At 41.2% G+C, this 23,154-nt stretch overlaps 1 protein-coding gene across 1 annotated transcript in view; it reads right to left on the reverse strand.

Annotated features, from left to right (window-relative positions):
- Positions 1-2,109: 2,109 nt before the first annotated feature.
- Positions 2,110-23,154, reverse strand: part of AKNAD1 (AKNA domain containing 1) — a 30,998-nt gene continuing 9,953 nt past the window's right edge. Inside the window, exons 6-13 of the mRNA XM_057749928.1 lie at positions 17,546-17,702; positions 11,817-11,902; positions 8,927-9,024; positions 6,702-6,824; positions 6,498-6,605; positions 4,329-4,410; positions 3,210-3,309; positions 2,110-2,461 (exon numbers count right to left, since the gene is read on the reverse strand). Coding sequence (XP_057605911.1) covers positions 2,330-2,461; positions 3,210-3,309; positions 4,329-4,410; positions 6,498-6,605; positions 6,702-6,824; positions 8,927-9,024; positions 11,817-11,902; positions 17,546-17,702 — 886 coding nt within the window. The 3' untranslated portion in view covers positions 2,110-2,329. The remainder of the gene's footprint in view (positions 2,462-3,209; positions 3,310-4,328; positions 4,411-6,497; positions 6,606-6,701; positions 6,825-8,926; positions 9,025-11,816; positions 11,903-17,545; positions 17,703-23,154) is intronic.

The raw sequence follows: 23,154 nt of genomic DNA on the forward strand, positions 1-23,154 counted from the left end.
ATGGATTTTTCATTTATAAAATCTGTGGTTAACTAAGACAGTAAAAGCCTTTTACCAGCAGTCCCACTCATGCTGCTGCCGTGCTCGGGGCAGCACCCCGCAGCTGGAGCACAGCTACACATCTGCAGCAGGGAGCACACAGAGGCCTCTGCACCAGGCAACTGCCGGTGCTTCCTTCCAGCACGACTGCCCTCAGCAGTGCTGAGCCCCTGGGCTCAGCATTAGAGACACGATTCCTTTTACTTAAGAAGCTTGTTCTTCTGGCTTCTTATTGCAGAAGAGTAAGAAGAGAGATCTATCAAAGAAGTGGCATGAGGGAGGGGACAGCCAAGGCTACAGAGTCAGTAAATATAAAATTAACCTTGTAAATCGGAGTCTAGCACTTTTCCAGAATTCCTTAAGGACATGGCCCGATTTCTGTTTCTTGGATTAGACATGATGCAGTGATGGTTCATAATGATCTTCAATCATCATGGAAATATAAAATTACACTTAGAATATGGTTTAATAAGGCAGAGATGGGCCATATTAAATAAAAAATGATTACAATAAGTAAGTTTCTATAAAGGTTAATTTGTGGGATTAGGGACTTTCATTTATGGCAGTGCTTTCTAACTTGGGTTCCATTGCTTCAGGTGACCATGAACTTTTAAAAATTGTGTGCAAAATCATGCGTGTTCATATATCACTTTTTTTTATGGGAGAGAGGAGTGTGGAGGAGGGAGACTCTGTAACTTTAATCTGATTCTCAAAGAGGGTTGAACCCCAAAAAGGTTAAGAACTAATGAATCACATAAGAGCGCTTCAAGCCGGAGAACTATGTAATTTTAAACTTGGGCACAGGATAGTGATACTTGGCACCCAGAACAGGTTATGAAGTTGTGATTAAATTTCGATATGAGATGAATCTGGACGTCTCTTAGCACATACTGTTTAGGCTCCCTTTTTTCTCTGAAAATGCTACAACCAGTCTTCACTACCTTCCTCATAGGGCCACAACTTAAATTTCACCATGAAGTCAGAGGTATCCTCAGACTGGCCTCTGCCTTATCTCTTGCCAGGCACCCTAAACCAATTTCCAAGCCCCATAGTTAAAAATAGCTCATCCTCCAGCCAGCTAGACAAATAGCAGCTGTCTTGGTCACCATAGAAATCTTTAAAGTGGGAATGAGTTCAACTCTCCCTACCACTAAGCGAAGCTCTGGGGGTTGGGAAATATTTGTTGAATTTGGAGTGAATGGAATCCCGGGAAAGAGCCAGTAATCTACCACTCTGTCATTAAGAAGGTCATGTGTCCGTCTTTAAAATCAGCAAATCAGAACCTTGTTCCAGCATTCTACATGAAATGCTGCAAGTGTACTTAATCCCTAGCACACAGTTTTAATGAATTGTCTTCCCTTTGGTCCCAAATTTCTTTAATCTAGGACTATTGTTTTTTCCATATTTCTGACTTCAAGAGATCTTTAAATAAATAATATATAAAATAAGTGTATCATAAGAAGTTCATGTAGTACAGAAAGTAAATGAAAAGTAAAGAGCCTCTCTTCCCCACAAAACTCCCAGTTGTATTTCCTAGAAGTCCACTGGGTATTTTTGTATAACTTGCCGGAAAATATGTATGCTCTTTGAAAAACAAATGATGTCACCCTATATATATTATTAGGCATCTTGCTTTTTTCACTATCTTACAGATACAGATTAGACACCTCATTCCTTTCATTGGCCACAAAGTATTAATTGTATGACTGTCATTTTTGAATCATCCCATAGGGTATTTACTTAGATTAGTTGCATTTGGGGGCCATTCCGTTCAGTGCTCCAGTGGCCATCCTCATACACACATTGTGGCATGTTGTGTGAGTTACTTATAAAGCAAAGTCCTAGTAGTGGAATTGCTGCTCAGAAGGTAAATACTTCTAGAGTGTGTAGAATTTTGTAGCGATTAGCAAGTTGCATTTCAACAAGGTTGCACTAATTTGTACAGCCACCAACTGTGTGTCTCCCCCATCCTCCCTGACACTGCCTGGGTTTTTCAAACTTTAGTTTTTGCCATACTAATAGGTAAAAGTATATTTTATTATTTTGATTTCTTTTATTATGAGTTAGGAATAACAGATCTTAAACAAATGTGTTGGATTTTGATTTTTAAGAGTCAGAGGTCCTTTTTCTTTTTTTCATTTTAGCACATTGTGTCCCCCATTTCTTGCAGTTTTGGTGTTTTCTCTAGAAAGTCATCTTCATAAGTTGTGTAATAAGTAAAATACTCTTGGGGGGAAGACCAAGTTTTCTCTGCATTTTTTTTTTTAATCCTTGGTTGCCTTGAGTCAAATTAGTATTTCAGTCTACTCCTCAATCTCCGTAGTTTGGCAAGATCTTCTGCAATAGTTCTAATCATTTGATCAGTAGTTTGTTTCAAAATGGTTGCTGTCCTTAGGGCATGATCCAAAGACGAGTTTAAAATCTGCAGGGGAAAAGTCCACACATTTTAGTTAGATAGATTTACTACTGCTTCCCTTAGCTGGGTCCTCTCATTATTAAACATTGCAAAGTGGAATTTTTGTAGTATTCTGTTTTCCACCCAGTCTATTTCTGTTTTTGAGGCTTGGTTTCCTAGGAAACCAGTCTGAGATGGAATATATTTTGTAGGGAAAGAGACAGAAAAAAGACCAACACGTGACTGATGAGCGTGAATCAGAGGGTGAGGTCAGCAACCTGCTGGGCTGTTTCCCTGCTGTGGAAAAAGAGATCCATGAGAAAGAAGAAAGCTCTTGGAGGGAGGGGCTTTGAAGGGGATTTAGGGGCCACAACAACTGAGAGGGCGCCCAGGGATGCAGCGCACGCTTGTGGCGGCATTTGAAAATGACCTGATTGAAAATAAGAAACTACTGGCAGCGCTAACCCTAGTGTCACTGGAACAAACTTGTGAGCAGCATGCCTTCAGGTCTGGGCTGGGGAATCCTGTAGCTGAGGCACCACCCACAAAACATTTTCTCCAGGAAATTTCCCTTGGAACCAATTTAGGAATAATACAAACCATGTGGCTGCTTGGGCTGGATGTCTTTTTGTTAGTGCCATGCACAAGTCGTTTTAGCAGAGCATTTTCTGATGCTCTCATACTGTAATAATTTTAAAAGCCATCAGTTTTGTGGTCATCAGGACCAGACTTACAAGGTGCAAGGATTCTAGAGTGTTTTTTCCTACGTCCTCACCTGAGATTCCGTTTCTTCGATACCGCTAAAGTTGCTTGAGGATGTGCTTCCAGAAATCCTGCAGGAGTGGGAATGGGGTGAGGGTGTAGCAGGGGCTGAACTGTAAAAACAAGGCAAAAGCACATTGATAGTTGTGTAAAGTGCCATCCTCAGCTCTGTGGTTCAGTAATGGCAGCGTGTGTGTGTGTTGGGGGCAAGGAATTTGTGCACCCTCTGCCCAAGGAAACACAACCAAGACGCAAACCCAAGAACTCCGCAGTGGCTACATCCATCCACACTGCACTGCTCTATGCTAGTGGATAGTGGGGTTCAGACTGAGTGTGACTGCACAGCCTGAGCTCTGGCCACTCTGCTGCACTGTCGATTCTGCCTTCTAAATTGCTCTTGAATACTAGACTTCTCTCATTCCTTTTCTACCACCCTTGGCCAAGCTGCTATCCTCCCACCTGGATTATTGTACTAGCCTCTTACTTGGCCTCTGTGCTCCAGTCCTTGACTCCTCTAATCCATTCCCTCTCCCTTAGTACTTAGAGTGATCTTTTAAAACACTAGAAAACTTAAAAAAAAAAAACCCTGGTTAAAAAATCTCATTGGCTTCCCGTGATACCTAAGAGTCTGAAATCCTGTCTGTAGCCCACAAGCCCCTGCACAGCCTGCCCTGCCCGTCTCACCAGTCCCGTCTTGTCCCCACTGCCTCTCCCTCTTTTAGGCTCCAGCTACATTGTTCCTGAACTTGCCAAGGTCTTTTCCACACCAGGAGGCTCTCTTAGACTGACATGTTCTTCACTCTTACTCCTCCATCCCCTTGCTAGTTCATTCATACTTTGGAACTCAGCTTCCGTAGACCCCCAAATTAGGCAACAGCACTCTCTATGCCCCCTTTTCCTCTACCAAAAAAGTAAGGGCAGGGACAGTAATTGACTTGGCACTGTGTCCTCAGCACCAGCACAGTGTCTTGCTATTGACACTCAAATATTTGTTGAGTGAATAACTGAATGACTGAAATATTAGCCAGACTTAGGCTTGAATCCTGGCTCTATTACTTATGATCTAGGTGATCCTGGGCAGGTGATCTAATGCATCCAAACAATGGGTAGTCATTTTGTTCATCATACTTACTTCCCTGGTCCGGGTTCACATTCACCATGAGAGGATTTTGAATTTGCTTTCTGGAAACAGATCCATTTCGGTTTTGAATGAGCTGAAAAATGTTAGCTGTGATCAAATTCAGAGCATCAAAAATGATCCCCAAATGGTAGATATATGTGTATCATTTCCTGAACTTTTCTGTATGAATGAAATATTTCATAAAATTTTACTAAGTAAATAAAATTAGGGAACATGGAAAATAGCCACCAAGTATTCTGAATTCAAGAGAAGAAAATCCACATTTAAAAGGAGTTGTATTAGCAGACAAGAGACCAAGACTCTAGGTTCCCCTGGTGCTAGCTGTGTGACCAGAGCATGTCTATGGGCTCGACTTCTTCATCTGGCAAATGGAGGGATAATATGTTCCAAGAGCTTGGGCCGAATGGATTTCTGAAGTCCTCTCCACTTTAGCAGCAAGAATTCTAGGAGTCAGAAACTAAATTATGTTACTAAGTCAATGCCACAAAATAGAGACTAAACAGAGAAGAAGATAAATGTAGGAAAGTCACCGTGGAAGACAAGAAGAACGCCAGGGAAAGGAAGAGAGGAAAGTCAGTGGCCAACAAATCTGCCTTCTCTGTCACTGAGGCTCCCTTCTCCCCTTCTCTTGCTTCTCCTCCTCTCTTCTCTGTTTTCCCCTCTTTCTCCTTCAGTCTCCTGTCATATCCACTGGTCTCTTAATAGCTTGGCTTTACTACCCCTCAGGAGGGTCCCATTTGACAAGGGAACAAGGAGAGGTTGTCCCTCAGACACGGAAGGCTGAAATCAGAAAGTCCAGATTTAGTCACGCTGTACCCAGACTGAAGTTGTGACGAACAGAGGCACTAATGAGCTCAGTATTAATCCCTTGGTCATCTCCAAATATAGTTGTGGATTTTATTTGAAACATAGAAACTCAGAGTTGGAAAGGGTCATAGGATCATCTGGTCCAGTCTACAGATTTACAACATCCTGACAAAGTACATCGTCTCAGTCTACAGATGGGACTCACAACTGCTGCAGCAGCCTGCTTCACTTCCTGTCCTTTCTGGAGGTTCTTTTTTAACACTGAGCAAAAGATGCCTTCTTGGGACTTCTACCCTCTTGGCCGCTATATGTTTACTAATGGAGTTTAAGATCACATTTCAAGTGACTCAGTTGCTTTCCTCATTCACATGTTGGAATAAGAGGTCTCATGGGCTGTAGACCCCCAAAACCAAGGAGAAAATAAAGACATCTCTCTGTTGCTTCTGCAGAGTCTTAGGGACTGTCACCTCAACAGAACACATCCAATTGGAGGATCTGGCAGCTGAGGGTGGGTAGGGGAGACACCGCTGAGGTGAGTCAGGTAAACACCATTATTCTTTAGTCTTGGACACTGGCAATTGTAAAAGATCAGAAACATTCTCTCTGGTGCCCTGTCCCCAGCGATGGAGAGAAAGCACTCTGAAGGTATGAACTCACCCATGAGGAAAGGATGTGAGAGAACCAGACACAGCTGTCATTCAGAAGCAGGACAAGGGTGTTCCCTTCCCTCCTATGTGTTCCCTTAGCACACTCTGTGCTCTAAGCACTTACCACATTTTGCCATGAACTTTCCTTATTTGGGCAGGAGTTCCTTTCTCTCAATAGATTGTAAACTCCTTGGGAGGAAGGAGTCATGTCTTATTCATATTATAAATAAAGTTTTTGTGGGATTTTAGTTATTTCCAAAGACAGCAAAATTTTGCATTGAAATTAGCAATATGATGTTTAAGGACTGTAAAAATAGTCTGTTTCTTTATGTGCTGACTTTTAGTGGGGATATACCTAAAGCTTTTGCCACTTCTGAATAATAACAATAATAGTGGCAATTATTCAGTCGGTCACTTGTTCAACAAATATTTAGGACTTGTTACCACCTTACACTAGTACAGCACTTATAGTAACTTTCAAAGTCCTTTATTGCTAGGATTGCATCTCTCCCAGCCCCAGCCCGGCCTCTTGCCATCCAGGTGTTGGGCTGGATGTGGAAGTGTCAGATGAGTGCTGGAGACCTGGAGGCAGACTGGACAGGGCAGGGGCTCCCCATATGGAAGCAGTGGCTGGTGTGATGTGGGTCTCCCATGCAGGGAGACTAGGTTGTGTACAAAGATGGGATCATGCAGGAGATGTACTTACAAAGTGAAGAATTTTTATTTTCTTTTAAATAGTGGAGCTGGGCAAAGGCACTTCTTTCGTTATGATTAAAGAAATTCTGTTCCGGGGTGTTGTATCTATAATGAAATTCTGAAAAGAAAGGATTAAGAATACAACTCACTGCCTGGGGGCAACAGCTGTCCCCACTTATGCCTTTTTTTTCTGAGGCGGCCCAGTCATTCTCACCTTTAGATGGTGCTTTACCACAGACTCTCTGGGAGTTATGAATCTTAGTGCCACAGTTCTCACATTTATTACTGTGCAGTCTTGTCCCAGAAGCAGAATAGCAGCTGTGTCCTGTATCAGAACCTGAAAAAGCCCAAGTTACACAAAGGAAGTGTGAGGTTTTTTTTTATTATAGTCCTAAAATGTGCTCTGGAGAGTAGAGCTCTGACCATGCAAGGTATGCCTTAGGCCCCAGAGTGTTCAATTTCCCCAGGGGGAAATTTACCAAGAGGGGTTGCCAGCCTAGGGGTGGCATTTGAGATCCCCTTATGACAACTGAGAGATGTTTTGATAAGTAACAGTTCTGATAGGAAAGTCTCAAGATTTGCCTAGCACATGTAGGTGTTTAATAAAGGTCTTCTGAATGGATGGATCTGTGAGAATTTGAACCACTGAATTATCAGACAACCTTGCATTTGTAGTTATTTTTCCAGATTTGCCCTGATACATCCACATTATCTTCTCAGATCCTGCGGCGGCCAAGAGCTTGTGTTTCGTCATCCAGGCAACTGGAAGGATCGTTTCCCTCTACGTCACTTTCATAAGTCCATATGGGAACCTGAATCATAGCTTTGCCCTCATCAGTTCCACAGAGAGGCTAGCAGTAGAGAGCAAGTGAGCCCAGTGCAGGTCTGGGTCTTGTTCGGCAGGCTGTGCTCAGTGGAGCTCTCCAGGTAAGGCCAGAGTGTGGGAGCCTGGGCCTGGCAGGTGAGCAATCTCGCTTGGGCGTCCAAGCAATGTCTCAGCTCCAGGAGAGACAAGACTGCGGGACAAAGCTTCTGCCAGTGCTGCCCTCCTCACTGCACTCATGATTACACTCGTCTGTAACGTTATCTTCCAAAGTGTAAATCACAAGTGGAATGAACTCTAGGAAGGTTGTTCTCTTGCCCAAATCTCAGTCAGTGGTCACTGAATGCCTTCGAATCCAGAACTCAAGGAAATTACAAATAGGGGAAGGAGGAGGTACACCTTGGGAAGGCTGTGTTGTGCGGGAGAAAGAACATGGGTTCAGATGGGCCTGAGTTTGCAGCCTGGCTCTGCCACTTACTGGCTGTGATGGTTGACAATATGTCCACAAATTCTTCCACATGCTCTGCAAGGATGGAGCCTAATTCTTCTCTCTTTGATTGTGACAACTCACAATTTAGTAACTTGCTTCTAACAAATAGAATAGGGTGGTAATGATGGTGTATAACTTCCAAAACTAAGTCGTAAGATGCATTGAAACTTCCATCTCAGTCTTTCTCTTGGATCACTGGCCTGGCTGCCATGTCCTGATGACATTCAAGCAGCCTTTTGGCCCACGTGGCGAGGGACTGAGACCTCCCGGCAATGGCCACGTGCATGAACAGTCTTGGAAGCAGATTCTCTAGCTCTAGTCAAGCCTAGTATTGGCCAACATCTTGACTGCAGCTTCACGAGAGACCTTGAGCCTGAACCCCCCAGCTAACTGGCTCCCAAATACCTGACCCACAGAAACTGTAGGATAGCACATGTTTGTTGTTCTGAGCCATTAATGTTTGGGATACATCATTACGCAGCAATAGATAATACACCAGGCTCTTGGACCCTGGCAAGTCAATTTCTCCAAGCCTCCATTTACTTATTTATAAAATAAAGGTAATAATTTCTACCTTACCAGGGGTATTATGATAATCAAGTGATGTATAGTACATCAACAGTTCTCAGTTCTTTAATTTCAGAACCCTCTTACTTACACTCTTAAAATTGAGGACCCTAAAGAGATTTTACTTACTCTAGTTTTTATCATATATCATAATATATGAAATATTTTATACCTATAGTAAAAATCTGCCCTCCCCTTGCATTGGAGAAGTCAGCTGAACGTGGGTTGGAGCAACTCTCCCGTGCAGGTGAGCTCCCAAGGTGCAGATTATGGGCCATGCTGGGGGGCTGCCATGCAGAACTGAGGCGGCCTCATGACAGAGTCACGGAGCCCTGTGACTCCAGGCAGAGACAGGTGTGGGCACTTTCACCCTATTTGACCACATCTCAGTTGAATCAAGTCATTATCAATTCTTTTTTTAAACTAACAATAATAATAATAAGCAACGTGCAACACCCTAGTCTAGGTAAAGCTATTTGGCGTGGCAGATGGTCTGCTGGCAGTGAGCGGACCCCAAGGAGAGGGATCGTGACAACTGGCCCCAGACCCCTCAACTTACCGGGAGCTGAGTCTGGGTGCAATGCCTTGTCTTGAATGGCAATAGGAGACCTTCCATGGTTGATTCCTCTGTGGCCTTCTTTCTCCATTTTTTGCTCCCTTAAAAAGGTGTATAAAACCCCATAAACTTTTAGTACACTGGTAATAGGGATAGTAAAAGGGTTGGTAAAACTGAAATGTGAAATTTCCTACGTCAGAGCCTGGAACGATGGAGGACGCATCTCATCCTCAGCACAGCGATCCCTCTGCCTGGCTGTTCGAGAGCTTCCCCGGGAGAAAGGGCACACAGCACAATTTGGCCTGATAACACGCATACCAAACATTAAACGTACATCTGTTTTGTTTCCTCGAGGGTGATATCTGATCTTGATACACACGCACGCAATATAGAAGTTTGAAGTACGGAATTATAAAATTTAGAGTTTACTTCATGTCTCAGTCAGTTCTTATCAGGGGAAGAAGCTGTGCTACATGTCAGTACCAGATCACGTGGCTTTGGATCCGTAAGTACAAGCTGAGAGATCCAAAAAACCCAGAGCGGTGGATTTTGTCCAGCGTCTATGGGGCTAACGCCTGTGAGAGTGCATGGGGTTAATTGTAGCTGTGTGAGGCCACCAGGGGGCATCAGAAAGGTTGTCATTTACTGGAACACTTCCTCAAACCTATCTGTAGCTTCAGTCTCCCTCCTTCACAGAAATCCTAACTCCTCCAAAGGAATTTTAGTTGATAACAATTCTTGAGAAAGCTCTAGCTCAGCCCCTGGGATACTGTAATAGCCCCTAGGGAACGTTGCTTATTCTTAGCGTGGAGGACACCATGCCTGAGATGTCCTGGATGTAGCCAGTGAGTCACAAGTGAGACTGATTCCTGGGGATGGGGTTTGAGCCTAAGGCCTTGCTTGCAAATGTGTGCATGTCCCACTGTGCCCGGGCCTGCTGCCGCTGGAGAGAGGCACCGTGCTTGGAGTTTGTGAGGTGGGGGCTTAAAAGCCATTGCCTTTCCCTCTTCTTGGAAAAACATGCTCTCCTCCTGAGTCACATATTTTCTCACACCTCATTTTCTGTCTCCACCCTCCTCCTCTGGGGCATTTGAACATCTGCTCTCCAAAGTAGAAAACTTGGATCACACTCAAGTGAGTTCAGTCCAACACATGACTTTCTTTTTCTGCCTCTTTTAAACTTCTTTGTGCGCTAAAATCTTGCCAAACAGCTAACTGCAATTCTACTTGAGAAGACAGTTTTTCAACAAGACAAAGTAGCTGAACTGTACTCTTAAATCCAAAATTCCGCATTAGACATAAAGGGATAAGCGTTTTACACAGAGCATATATGTTATTTACCTGCATATATATAAATATCCTTGAAACAATATGTACATCAGTAGGCTAAATAAGGAATATATCCCATCTCAGAGACCTAATCTTCTAAAACAGTAAAGAGCATGTATAGCCCCCTGTTCAATGAATTCCTCAGGGATGCTACAGTTCACCGAGATTTAATTTATAAATCATCCACATCACCACATCACACCCAGCAGGAGATGTACTGTTAGATCTGATTTTACACTTGGTTGTGTTTTGCCTTCCATCTTGTTCACTGTAAAAGAGAAAATGTAGCCTGAACACTGGTCCCTGTCGTGGTACTTACGAGGTTCTGTGAGGTCTAGACTACAAATTTGGAAGAGAAATATTTAATACTTTGAACACTTCATCAAAATGTTTTTTTAATGTCAAACTATTTTTATTCTACTTACTAAAACCTAGAAAAATTTCCAAAACCTAGATTTTAATTCAATAAATAAAAATAATGGGTCTGAGATGACTCAGGGAGTTGGCATCCTTCGTGGCCCTCGTATGGAAAGGAGAGTCAACACCAATGACAGACAACGTTGGTTTTCAAGTAATGGTCCACGCCCGATGACACACGGAAATTTTTACCACAAAACCATGCTGCATCTTTTTTTAGAGGTCAGAAACTCAGTGGAACTCTTATGACACGTGCCCGTTCCCGTGCTGGAATGCTTTCTAACAGGAAACTTAAGTCATCCTGACCTTGTCCCCTGCCTTTATTAAAGCCCATTATGTACGTGTAATAATGAGGGCTAAACAGCCCCCTCCTCCAGGACTCTCAGCCTTACTAAGGTCAGTCAGCCAAGCTTTGGCCCCCGTCCACAGTGCCTCCGGAGCTCGGAGGAGGCACCTCTCGCTGACTGACAGAAACGTCAAATACGTGATTCTGAATCCACATGGGCCAACAGTTGACCGAAGCGTGCTTCGAAATCATTAAGGATGTCTCCTTAGGATTTCACATCTACTGCTTTTCAGCTGATTTACAGCTTGTGACCTCTGGAAGATTTCTTGCTGAGGGATGAGGAGAAGTAAACCCTGAGATGCAGGATTGGGCTCCTTTCCAGTGGGGCTGGGGGGCAGAAGTGGGGGAGGTGTTCACTCATCCCGAGGAGAGAGGAGTGAGGGTGGGAACTGGTGTGCGATGGTGTGTAATAACCTCCCGCACGGGCAAGCCTCAGGCCAAACCACCCTCCACACACTGCAGTCATGATTCTTAACCAAAGGGCCTGCCACCATCATCTAGAAGATTCTAGAAGCAGTCCCCCCAGGGCTGCACCCTGGGGAGGCTGATGCAGGAGTGGGGCTGAGGCGTGTGCATTATTTTCACCTCCCCTGGTAAGGGTGAGGCTCTCCCCAGTTGATAGCTGCTCTTAGGGGGATTTGTCCTTTGGGAGGGAGGCTGGGATGTGTGTCCAGCCCTGAGGTCTGTGATTCTGTAACTTGGCCCGTGACTGCCGGCACCCATTCAGTTAGTGGATGCCCATCCTCCCTGGAGTCACTGTCCCAGGACCCGCCGGGGAATTTACCAGCCAGAAGCCCTCACCATTCAAGGACCCGGTGGCAGAAGGCACAGCTTGCGCGGGTCGTCTCAGCAGGGTCTTGCCTCCCCGAGGCGTTGTTGGGCTCCTCCTGCACCACAAAGCACACACAGATGTGAATGTGACTGAGGAAGCGACTCACCCCTCGGCTGCTCAGGCACAGCCCAGCAGGCCGCATGGACCGTGCAGAACTCACCATCTCAGGACTCCTCCGCTCTGGTTTCTGGCTCAGTGGGGCCTGTGCTGTAATGGCCTGGGGCTTAGAGAAAGCGTCCACCCTGCCTTGACTTCCTTCCTTCTCCAGACATTTAAAAATCTAGTTTACAGATGAGAGAATACTCTCCCCACCCTGTTGTCTCTTTCCTTTAGTTTCAAATTACCCCAAGCTCCACCAGAGAATGACCAGATTTAAGATGATTTTTAAATCCTTCAATCTGATCACTGGTTAGCAGAATCTAAAAGCCTTTCCAAAGCAATGTATTCAACTATGAATTAAAATAAGGTTTAAGGGGCTTCCTAGGTGGCGCAGCAGTTAAGAATCCGCCTGCCAATGCAGGGGACACGGGTTCGAGCCCTGCTCCAGGAAGATCCCACATGCCGTGGAGCAGATAAGCCCGTGCACCACAACTATTGAGCCCATGTGCTGCAACTATTGAAGCCCACGCGCCTAGAGCCTGTGCTCCGCAACAAGAGAAGCCACGGCAATGAGCAGGAGCCCACGCACCACAATGAAGAGTAGCCCCCACTCACCGCAACTAAAGAAAGCCCGCACACAGCAAAAAAAGACCCAACACAGCCAATAAAATAAATAAAAAATAAATAAATTTATAAAAAACAAGGTTTAGGGACTTTCTAGAGGCCTATGCTATTGTTTGTATGTCCCTGTTTAATGCACAAAAAAATCACACTATGGAACTGAAAGGGCTGACACCACCCTTACTGTGGTTTTACCCTTTATGTAAACAGAAAATAAACATACTTTTCTCACCATTATAAACAATGGTGAGAAATAAGCATCTTTGTACAGATAGCTTTTTCCATATTTTTGAATTACTTCCTTAGGAAATGTCTGGGTCAAAGGTTGCAAACGTGTTTGTGTGATGATACGTGTGGCCTAATTGCTTTCCACCGAAGCTGTACGCATTACACAGCCGCCAACAATGTGGGCGGCTCATTTGGCCGCGCCTTCCCCTGCATCAGGAATTATCCCTTGAAAATGTTCTTGTTAATTTATAAAGTAGGGGTGGCTCCTTGTGTTATTAGCATTTCCTCTGTTATTAAAGGGGATAAACATTTCCCCATATGCTTATTTATTGGTTGTATTTCCTACTTGTGACTTTTAGTTATCTTTTATCCATTAATTTTTTGGAGGGTTTCAGTGTTTTCTTATTAATAAAAACAACCCCTTATTGATTGCTCCTTGTGCCAGGTGCCTCTCACATCACCTTTATCCCTTCCCACCATCCTGGCACGTTGTCCCCATTTTAGAGATGAATAATCTGAGGCTCAGAGAGTTCAAGCAGCTCGTCAGGGTCACACAGAGTGAGTGGCAGAGCTGGCATTTGCGCCTCTCCCTGTATGCTTGTGTCCTTAACCACAGAGCTACTGCTTCCTTGTGCCCTCCTCAGAGCAACTTTGTGTGATAAAAATCTCAATACTGAACATTGTTTGCCCTTACTGTTTTCCAAGTTGCCTGCCTTTCTTAAAAAGTTGAGAGTGGTTTCAGTTTTGCAAACATTAGTTGAAATGTTGATATTGTCAAGGAGGTGGTGGAAATGACCAAGAAACACACAAAAATGGGTACATTTCACAAATAGTCAAAGAAATACAGATTAAAACAATGAGATATCAGTTTTCACTTATCACTTAAGCAAAGGTTGGAAAGAAAAAGAAAACAGATACCCAGGTTTGGCTCAGGCCGAAGGCACCTTCATTCCCAGGCACTGCTATGGGTAGCACTTTGCTAAAGGCCAGCTTATCCAAATGTTCACTGTGTACCTTTCGAACCATTAACTGCAATCCTAGGTTTTTTTTCAGAGAAACTAATCAACTATGGCCAAAGGTTTGCATATAAAATGATTTTACTGAACCAGTGTTTATAATATCAAAGAACTGGAAAAAAAACTAAATGCCCATCAATAAGGGACTGGTTTAATGAATCCAGGTATACCCATACAACAAAATACACTGCAGTCCTTAAAGATGAAGCAGTAGGTTTATTCAATAACTGTTGAGAGGCCCACAATATAATGTTAAATGAAAAAAGCATATCCTAAAACAACACATGTATGACCCCATTTTTGCAATGTGTATTTCTCTCAGTGGAATGTTCCTCTTTATACTTTTTTATATTTTATGATTTTTTTGCAATGAGCCTGTAACAGTTTTATAATTTAAAAAAAATGAGGTTTTTTTGCCTCATTTTTCCCCTGTGTTCTTTTTTTATCACTTCTAGGCCTACAGGGAGTGTATCTGCACTTCACAGTTAAGGCAGATTTACATTAGCAGAATGTAGGGGGCGGGGGTGCCCTTCACCTAAATTGGGAGACCTGGGATCCAGTGTCTCCTGTCCTTTGCATTGGGCAAGTCTCTTCACCTTTCTAAGCTCCCCACTTTTCTTCTGCAAAAAGTCTTTGAAAATAGCAAAGCTCTGAAGCAACAGAATTATTATTGTTTATTGCTTATTATAATTTTGTCATTATTTATTTTAGACCCAGGGTTTTTAATCCCAGTATTTCCAGTTCCTTTATAATGAAATAATCTCAAAGTGTGGTCCCCAGACCAGCAGCACTGGCATCACCTGGGAGCTTGTTAGAAATGCAGAATTGCAGGCTCACCCCAGACCTACTGAATCAAAGCAAGCGTTTCTGTACGATCCACAGGTGAGTCCACAGCAGGCTGCAGCTGGAGGAGCCCTGATCTAGAACAGGTTCCTCAGGCAGGTTTCTCCTGAGTTCTGAAAGAGTGGGGAGGATTAGTAATATGGGCAGCTCTCACCAGCACTAACACCCAGGACACCCAATAGTGTAAGAGCCAAGTGATCTTAATTATGCCAATTTCAGAGTCACATTCAGCCATTACTGGTTGGTTAAAGAGCCAAGACAATGAACTGAATGGAGCCAGGACAGGGCTGCAGGACATTACCCTGGAAGCAGAAGTCAATCTCACAGCCATTTGATGTGGTTAGTCTGGTTTAAAAAAAAGAAAAAGCAGTTTGAATTTTAGAGTCAGTTCTTGAGCTGCCTGGGAGCCCCACTTTGGGGGATTATTTGGCCTTTGTTTAATCTTGTGAAGCGTCACTGGGAATTTAATTTCAGCACTCCTGGAACGGTGGGAAGGAGTAACCTGAGACAGAGTAACACCAAAGCTGATGGTGGGGACATCAAGTGACCACTCACACTTTTCCCACCCTCCCTCCCTCCGGGCGTCTCTGCGCAGAGGGGACCCCCACCCCTCAAGGAAGCCAGGCTCCTGTGGAACCCGCAGTGCGAGTCCGCTTCTCCCTTCCCTGACGCGCGGGAGGGGCCTGTCGCTGCCCTCTTCGCTGGGCTGCGGGGCCTGCCTATCGAGCTCCTGGGAAGAGATGGGCCTCCCTATGACCGTGTGGGGCTGGGGCGCTCTGTCTCCTCTCACTCACACGCCCAGGGGGCCCCCGCAGGACGTCAGGGGCGCTCCTTAGGTACCTGGAGAGCCGCGTAGAGGGACTTGCCCACGGGAGGCTACTCAAAATTGGTTCTGCATCCCCACACCACCCCTAAGGCATCATCACATCCCTCCTGGAATCCCTTTCCCCAGACTCCTCACCAAGCTGCCTCCTCCTCTTTGCCCAGTACTCAGTTTAGATCTCATCTCTGACCCTACCCTCGCACAGTGAGTTACTTTTGGCTGTATCCTGTCATTTAATTGTCAGGGTACCTGACCTCCAGCTAATGTGGTTACTGTGAGTCAGGCCCTGTTTTAAGTACATATATTAACTCATTTAAACATCCTAATAATATCATTAACATTTCTAAGAAGCTGCAGGTGAAGCCATTGCTGCTTGTTTGGGGACCAACTTTCAGATATTTTGTTATAAATGAATTGGAAATACTGGGATTAAAAACCCCTGGGTCTGAAATGATAATGATAAAATTATAGTAAACAGTAATAGTTCTGTTGGTTCAGACCTTAACAGTTTGCAAAGACTTTTTGCTGAAGAGGAGTGGGAAGCTTAGGCAGGTATTATTATCCTCACTTTACACAGGAGGAAACTGAGGCACAGAGAGGTAACATAACTTCCTTAAGGTCACAAAGCCGACTAATGACAGAGCCAGTATTTGAACCCAGGCAGTCTAGCTTCAGAGTCATAAGGAATGCATTATAGTTGCATCTATATAGCACCTTTAACATTCTGTAATTCCATGTTAATTTTATATTCTCACTGTATGTGTCCCTCATGGAAACGTAAGCATCTTGAGGGCAGGTGATTTGTCTGCCTTGTTTATAGTGTATCCCCAACACCTAGAAAAGGGCCTAGCCTTTAGCAGTAAATGTTTGCCGAATGAATGGATAATACTAGCAGTAGACTCTCTTTTCAGGGCTATTTATCACAAAGTTATAGAGTCCTCATCATTTCACAACAGTTGCTGTAAACTGGGGACCAATTAAGAATAGTAATCCCAGACCTGAGGGTCGTGCTGAGCAGGAGGCTGGGCTGCCTCACTAGGCTCCCTCACACCACGTGGAAGCTAATTTTGGTTCAGGACTGAAGAGATAACACGCTGTGAACCTTGGAGATCATTGTTAAATCCACAATGGCTCAGTTTACTATACTGAGTATTCGCTCCATACCTGGCATTCAATCAGATGTTCGGGCTACAAAGATGGGTACAAAGGCACAAGGAAAAATGAGTCATGGTGCGGTGGAAACACAGAGGCTGGGGCAGAGAATTCTGCCTGGAGTGGGCGGCTGTGTGTCAGGGTTACATAAATGGCCTAACTCTGAAGATGGGGCTTGAATGAGTGGGATTTTGCCAGGCAGGTAAGTGTTTTGAGGAGGCAAACATACTTGTTTGGAAGGGCTAACGTTTATATAATCTTCAACATCCTGTCCTTAACTCTAGTAAAAACCTATTCAAGTTTTGCATAACAGCCAGAGGCTGTGTCTTCAAATACAGTCAATTTAAGGCAATTATCCAGATGATTCCATTTATCAGAATTGTAATTTAGTCTGAAATGTTCTGATAGTTGAGGTTACAAAAAGTATTATAGAAAGACAGTGGTGATTGATTTGAATTCCTAGCCTTGCATATGTAGACAATCCAAAAGACTTTAACTTGAGAAAAAGAAAATGTAGAAGTGGACTCATGGGAAATGGCTCCTTCACTGAGCGTGTTATTCTTTATGTAGCAGAGAGAGTACAAAATTATTAAGAAGAAAAATTATTTCTTCCAGGCACACAAGATCTACAAAAAATGTTACTATTCATCCAGAAGAAATAGCTCTTCAGCAGTTCATCATTTTAAACTGCATTGTTACATTCTAAACCAAAAAGATATTTCAAAAACCAACACTTGAAATAGCTTCTAATTTTTGAAAGCTGGTTCCACTTTAAATAATGATTCATAGGCCTTTGGAAAGTTAAATTTTCATGAAATGTTAAGATGGAATTCAGTGATTCTATGAATTAGGATTCTATAAATACATAAAAACCATTTTTCCTGGCATGAAATTAGGCTGTAGGCTGCTATATTACCTCATTTGAGGGTGGAGAGGATGTGGATGACAAGTCATCCAGGTTGATTGAAGAACTCATGGGAAGAGAGACAGCTGAAGTGTATTTGCCTTTATTAATTTTCTCTTTAAAATCTTCAAGTAACATCTCCAACTTGAAGATTTCACCTTCCACTTTCCTAGGTAAACATAAACACACAGGCATCTTTTGGGGTATGCAGTCAGCATTCTAATTAGTAACAATAGCTCTTGAATATAGCATTGATCTACATTTTTAACATGGTCTGTCTTTAGACAGGAAGGATAATGGACATCTGCCCTGACAGGCATCCTGTTTATAGTTTCACTCCAAAGGTCTGGGCTCTAATTCTCATTTTTTTCTTCCAGTTTTATTGAGATATAATTGACAGCACTGGATAAGTTTAAGGTGCACAGCATAATGATGTGAGTTACATACAACAGGAAATGATTATCACAAGATTTAGTGAACATCCATCATCTCATACAGATACGTTAAAGAAATAGGAAGAAATATTTTTTTCTTATGAGAACTCAGGATTTACTCTCTTGACAACTTTCATATATAACATACAATAGTGTTAATTATATTTATCATGTATATTTTTAATTCTCATGTTATTCATTAGCTGTATATCCTTGGGCAAGTCACTTAATCTTTCTGTGCCTCCAATGTCTCAACTATAACATGAGATAATAATACTTTATTTGGATCTGGTTATTTTGAGGTCCTGTATAGTTCTAAGAGCTATGATTCTAGGAAAATAATGTTGTATATCAATTGAAAAAGAATGTCATGAAAAATATGAATAATTCAGTTAATAAGCTTGATCCATAGGTATATGTACATATAGGTGTGTGTATATAAATGTATATGTATATATGTTCATGCATCTATAAATGTAAATATAAATTTTGCCCCCAAAGAATCAATTTTCCTCAAATTCATTAAATTTATTAAAATTTGTCTCATACTCCATGAAGGAAAAATCTCAACAAGTTCCAAAACATTAAATATTATACCACTGCTTTCCCACTAAGATGAAGAACAAGGCAAAGATGTTCCTTCTCACCACTCCAGTTCAACATTGTACTGGAAGTCCTAGCTAATGCAATAAGACAAGAAAAGGAAATAAAAGGTATACACACTGGAAAGGAAGAAATGAAATTGGTCTTTGTCCACAGATGCCATGATTGTTTAGAAAATTCAAGAGAATCAACAAAAACCCTTCTGGAGCTAATAAGCAATTATAGTGAGGTTGCAGGGTACAAGGTTAATATATGAAAGTCAATCACTTTCCAATATATCTTTAATGAACAAGTGGAATTTGAAGTTAAAAACATAGTACTGTTTACATTAAGATCCAAAAAAATTTAAATACTTATGTATAAATCTAACAAAATATGCACAACACCTATATGAAGAAAACTACAAAACTCTGATGAGTGAAATCAAAGGACTAAATAAATGGAGAGATGTTCCATGTTCATGAATAGGAAGACTCAATATTGTCAAGATGTCTGTTCTTCCCAACTTGATCTATAGATTCATTTCAATCCTAGTAAAAATCCCAGCAACTTCTTTTGTGGCTATTGACACATTGACTTTAAAGTTTATATGGAGAGACAAAAGACCTAGAATAGCCAACATGATATTGAAAGATAAGAACAAAGTCAGAGGACTGACACTACTCAACTTTAAGACTTCGTATAAAACTACAGTAATCAAGGCAGTGTAGTACTGATGAAAGACAAGAGAGATAGATCAATGGAGCTGTATAGAAAGCCCAGAAATAGACCCACATACAATTAGTCAACTGATATTTGACAAAGGAGTAAAGACAATGCAATTGAGCAAGGATAATCTCTTCAACAAATGGTGCTGGAACAACTGGACATCCATCTGCAACAAAATCAGTCTAGACACAGACCTTATACTCTTCACAAAAATCAACTCAGAATGGATCATAGACCAAGAATAGAAGGATCATGTTTATATACAGAATGAGTTGGGAAAATTTCCCTTTTCTTTTTATGTTCCGGAAGAGTTACTTAAAGTCTTTGTTGAACTCGCCTATAATCCCACTTGGATCAGGTGCCTTTTAGGGGTTTGGTTTTTTACAATCTTTTCTATTTTTTAATGGTTTTTAGTCTTTTCAGATTTCCTACCTCTTTTGAGTGGATTTTAATAATTTATGTTTTCCTAGAGACTTGTCCATTTCATTGGATTTTAAAATGTGTTGATATGAAGTTCTTCAATCCCATTTGATCTAAAGTTTTTTTCTGGTATTTTTCCTTTCTCATTCTTATTGTTATTTATACTTTCCAGTCAGACTTTCCAGTGGTTTATTTTATAGATATTTTCAAAGAAATGTTTTATTTTATTGATCAAATTATTTTAAATTTCATTTATTGCTCCTTCCTTTTATGAATCTCTTCCTTTTGGGAGTTTATTTTGTTGTTCTTTTTCTGCCTTCTTGGTTTGAATACTTAGTTTATTGATTTTGAACTTTCCTCCCACTAAATGCATTTTAAAAAATAAATTTTCTTCAGAGTACTGTTTTAGCTACATTACATTGGTTTTCATATGTTTTCTCATTTATTATTGACTTGTAGATTATTTCTAATATCCATTTTTATCTATTTAATGCAAGAATTATTTAGATGAGTGTTAAAATTTTCCCATTAGACTTTTTGCTACCTTTTTATTATTAATTTCCAGTGATCAGAGAATGTGAGTGGTATAATCTTTTAATACTGTTTTTCAGAGCAGTTTTAGCTTCTCAGAAAAATTGAGAGGAAGATACAGAGATTTCCCATATACTCTCTGCCTCCATACATGCATAGCCTCCTCCGTTACCAACATCCCACCCAGGGTGGTACATTTGTTGCAATTGATGAACCTACACGGACACATCATAATCACCTAAAGTCTGTAGTTTACATTGGGATTCACTCTTGGTGTACATTCTACAGGTTTGAACAAATGTATAATGACATATATCCATCTTTATGATACCATACCGAGTATTTTCACTGCCACAGAAATCCTTTGTACTCCACCTATTCAAACCTCCCTCTACCCCAACCTCTAGCAACCACTGATCTTTTTCTATTGCCATAGTCTTCTCTTTCCCAGAATGTCACATAATTGGAATCATGCAATATGTAGCCTTTTCAGATTGTATTCTTTCTTAGTATTATGCATTTAAGTTTCCTCCATGTCTTTGCATGACTTGATAGTTCATCTCTTTTTAGCACAGTGTCCCATTGTCTAGGTATACCACAGTTTATTAGTACAGTTCATTTACTGAAGGACATTTTGGTTGCTTTCAAGTTTTGAAGATTCTGAATACAGCTGCTTGAAATACCGGTGTGCATGTTTTTGGACATAAGTTTTCATCTCCTTTGTGTAAATACCAAAGAGTGTGATTGTGGATCATATGGTAAGAATATGTTAAGTTTTGAAAGAAACCACCAAATTGTCTTCCAAAGTGGCTATAGCATTTTACATGCCCACAAGCAATAAAGGAGAGTTCCTATTGCTCTACATGCTCACCAGCATTTGGCGTTTTTAGTGTCCCAGATTTGGGGCATTCTAATAGTGTGTAGTGGTATCTCATTGTTTTTTCAATTTGCATTTCCCTGATGATCTATGATGTGGAGCATCTTTTCATATGCTTATTTGCCATCTGTGTATTTTCTTTGGTAAGATGTCTCTTAAGATGTTTAGCACATTTTGGGGGGGGGGATTGTTTGTTTTCTTATTGTTGATTAGTTACTAGAGTTCTTTGTATGTTTTGGATAACAGTCCTTTATCAGAAGTGTCTTTTGCCAGTATTTTCTCCCAGTCAGTGTCTTATCTTCTCATTCCCTTTATATTGTCTTTTGTGGAGCAGAATTTTTTAATTTTAATGAAGCCTAGCTTATTAATTATTTCTTTCATGATGATGCCTTTGCTGTATCTCAAAAATCATCACCATAATAAAGCTCATCTAGGTATTCTCCTATGTTATCTTCTAGGGTTTTTTTTATGGTTTTGCCCCCCAAAAAGGCATCAAACCCAAGTGGGATTATGGGTGAGGTCAACAAAGACTTTAACTCTACTGGAACACAAAAAGAAAAGGGAAAATATCCCAACTCATTCTATAGATAAACATTAGGGTATTTATTAATATATTTTACTGTATTAATAGATTAAAGGAGATTAAATAGATTTCTAAATCCCATTTGATTAAACTTTTTCCTAAATTAAAAAAAAAATCTAATCTGAGTAAGCCAGGAATAGAAGGAAGCTTTTCTTGATAAAGCTTATCTACTTGAACCTACAGCAATCATCATACTTGGAAGAATTCCCAATACCATTAGGAATATGAAAAGAATGATTGCTTTCACTAGTATTGCTCAGTATTGTTTTGAAAAGCCTAGCAAATGAAATAAAACAATAAAGAGCAATGTAATATAGAAAAGTTGGAGCAAAGAAAAGAAAGTATAAATATTTAAGGGGAAAAGGGAAGTTGAAGGGACCTATCATTATTTTCAGTTGCCATGATTGTCATACCTAAAAATTAAGACAATCAACTGAAAATCAGCAAAACACTAAGAACAGAATTGCATCAGGTAGCCCCATATAAGTTAAACATACAATTTTCTTTATTTCCTGTATATGGATTAGAGAAAACATCTATTAACAACGCACAGAAAAAGTATAAAGTAGCTAAGAGTAAATTTAACAAAATGTAAAATCTACATGAAGAAAACATGCTGGGAATGTTTTCATGGGAATGGGATGGGAATGCTCATTGCAAAGATTTTAACTTTTCCTGAACTAATGTGTGCATTCAACAAAATCCTAAGCAAAATTCGAATGGAATTTTATTAAAGAAATGTGGTTCCTAAAACTATATTTCTCAATAAAAGTGATTCTATCAATGGAAAAAAAAAGAAATTTGGTGAGCTGATTATAAAGTTTATTAGTAAGAAGAGTGTGCAAGAATAGCTAAAGTTTAAAAATATATACTAATCTATAGTAATTTAGAACTATGTGGTTAATGTAGAAATAGAAACATAAATCAATAGGGAGGATAGAACCAATCCCATGTATACATGGGGATTTCATATATGATAAAAGTGGCTTTCACCAATGGGGAAAGGCTGCCTTATTCAATGAGTGATGGCACAAAGATCTAAGCATGGAAAACCATACTGATAAATAAAATACAGGAAAATATGTTCTAATCTGGCAGGCAAGAGAGAATTCAACAGGCAACAGGAGAGACTGAAAATTCAAAGGAAGTGAAATGATGGAACGAGGCCTCAAGGTAAGCAGGAAGAGATGGACTCAAGGACCAAGGCTGAAGAGGTTGGAAGGTGTGTGAAGGAGAAAAGAGGAGGTGAAAATATATAGATCCAGAGGTGGAGAAAAGACACTTTTTCGGGGAATTTGTAATCTTTTCTGTAAAATAGAAGACGAGTATATGCAGATAGTATCCGGGAGAAGGAATTGATGGAAGTCAAACCCCATTTCTTGACTGCTTGGCTTCTGTTGCTAGTGTGTGAAAGAATCAAATGACTATGGACTACATTCTGACAAACAAGATGCATGAAATCCAA

The sequence above is a fragment of the Hippopotamus amphibius genome, chromosome 1 (genome assembly GCF_030028045.1).
Source record: "Hippopotamus amphibius kiboko isolate mHipAmp2 chromosome 1, mHipAmp2.hap2, whole genome shotgun sequence".
Classification (NCBI taxonomy): domain Eukaryota; kingdom Metazoa; phylum Chordata; class Mammalia; order Artiodactyla; family Hippopotamidae; genus Hippopotamus; species Hippopotamus amphibius.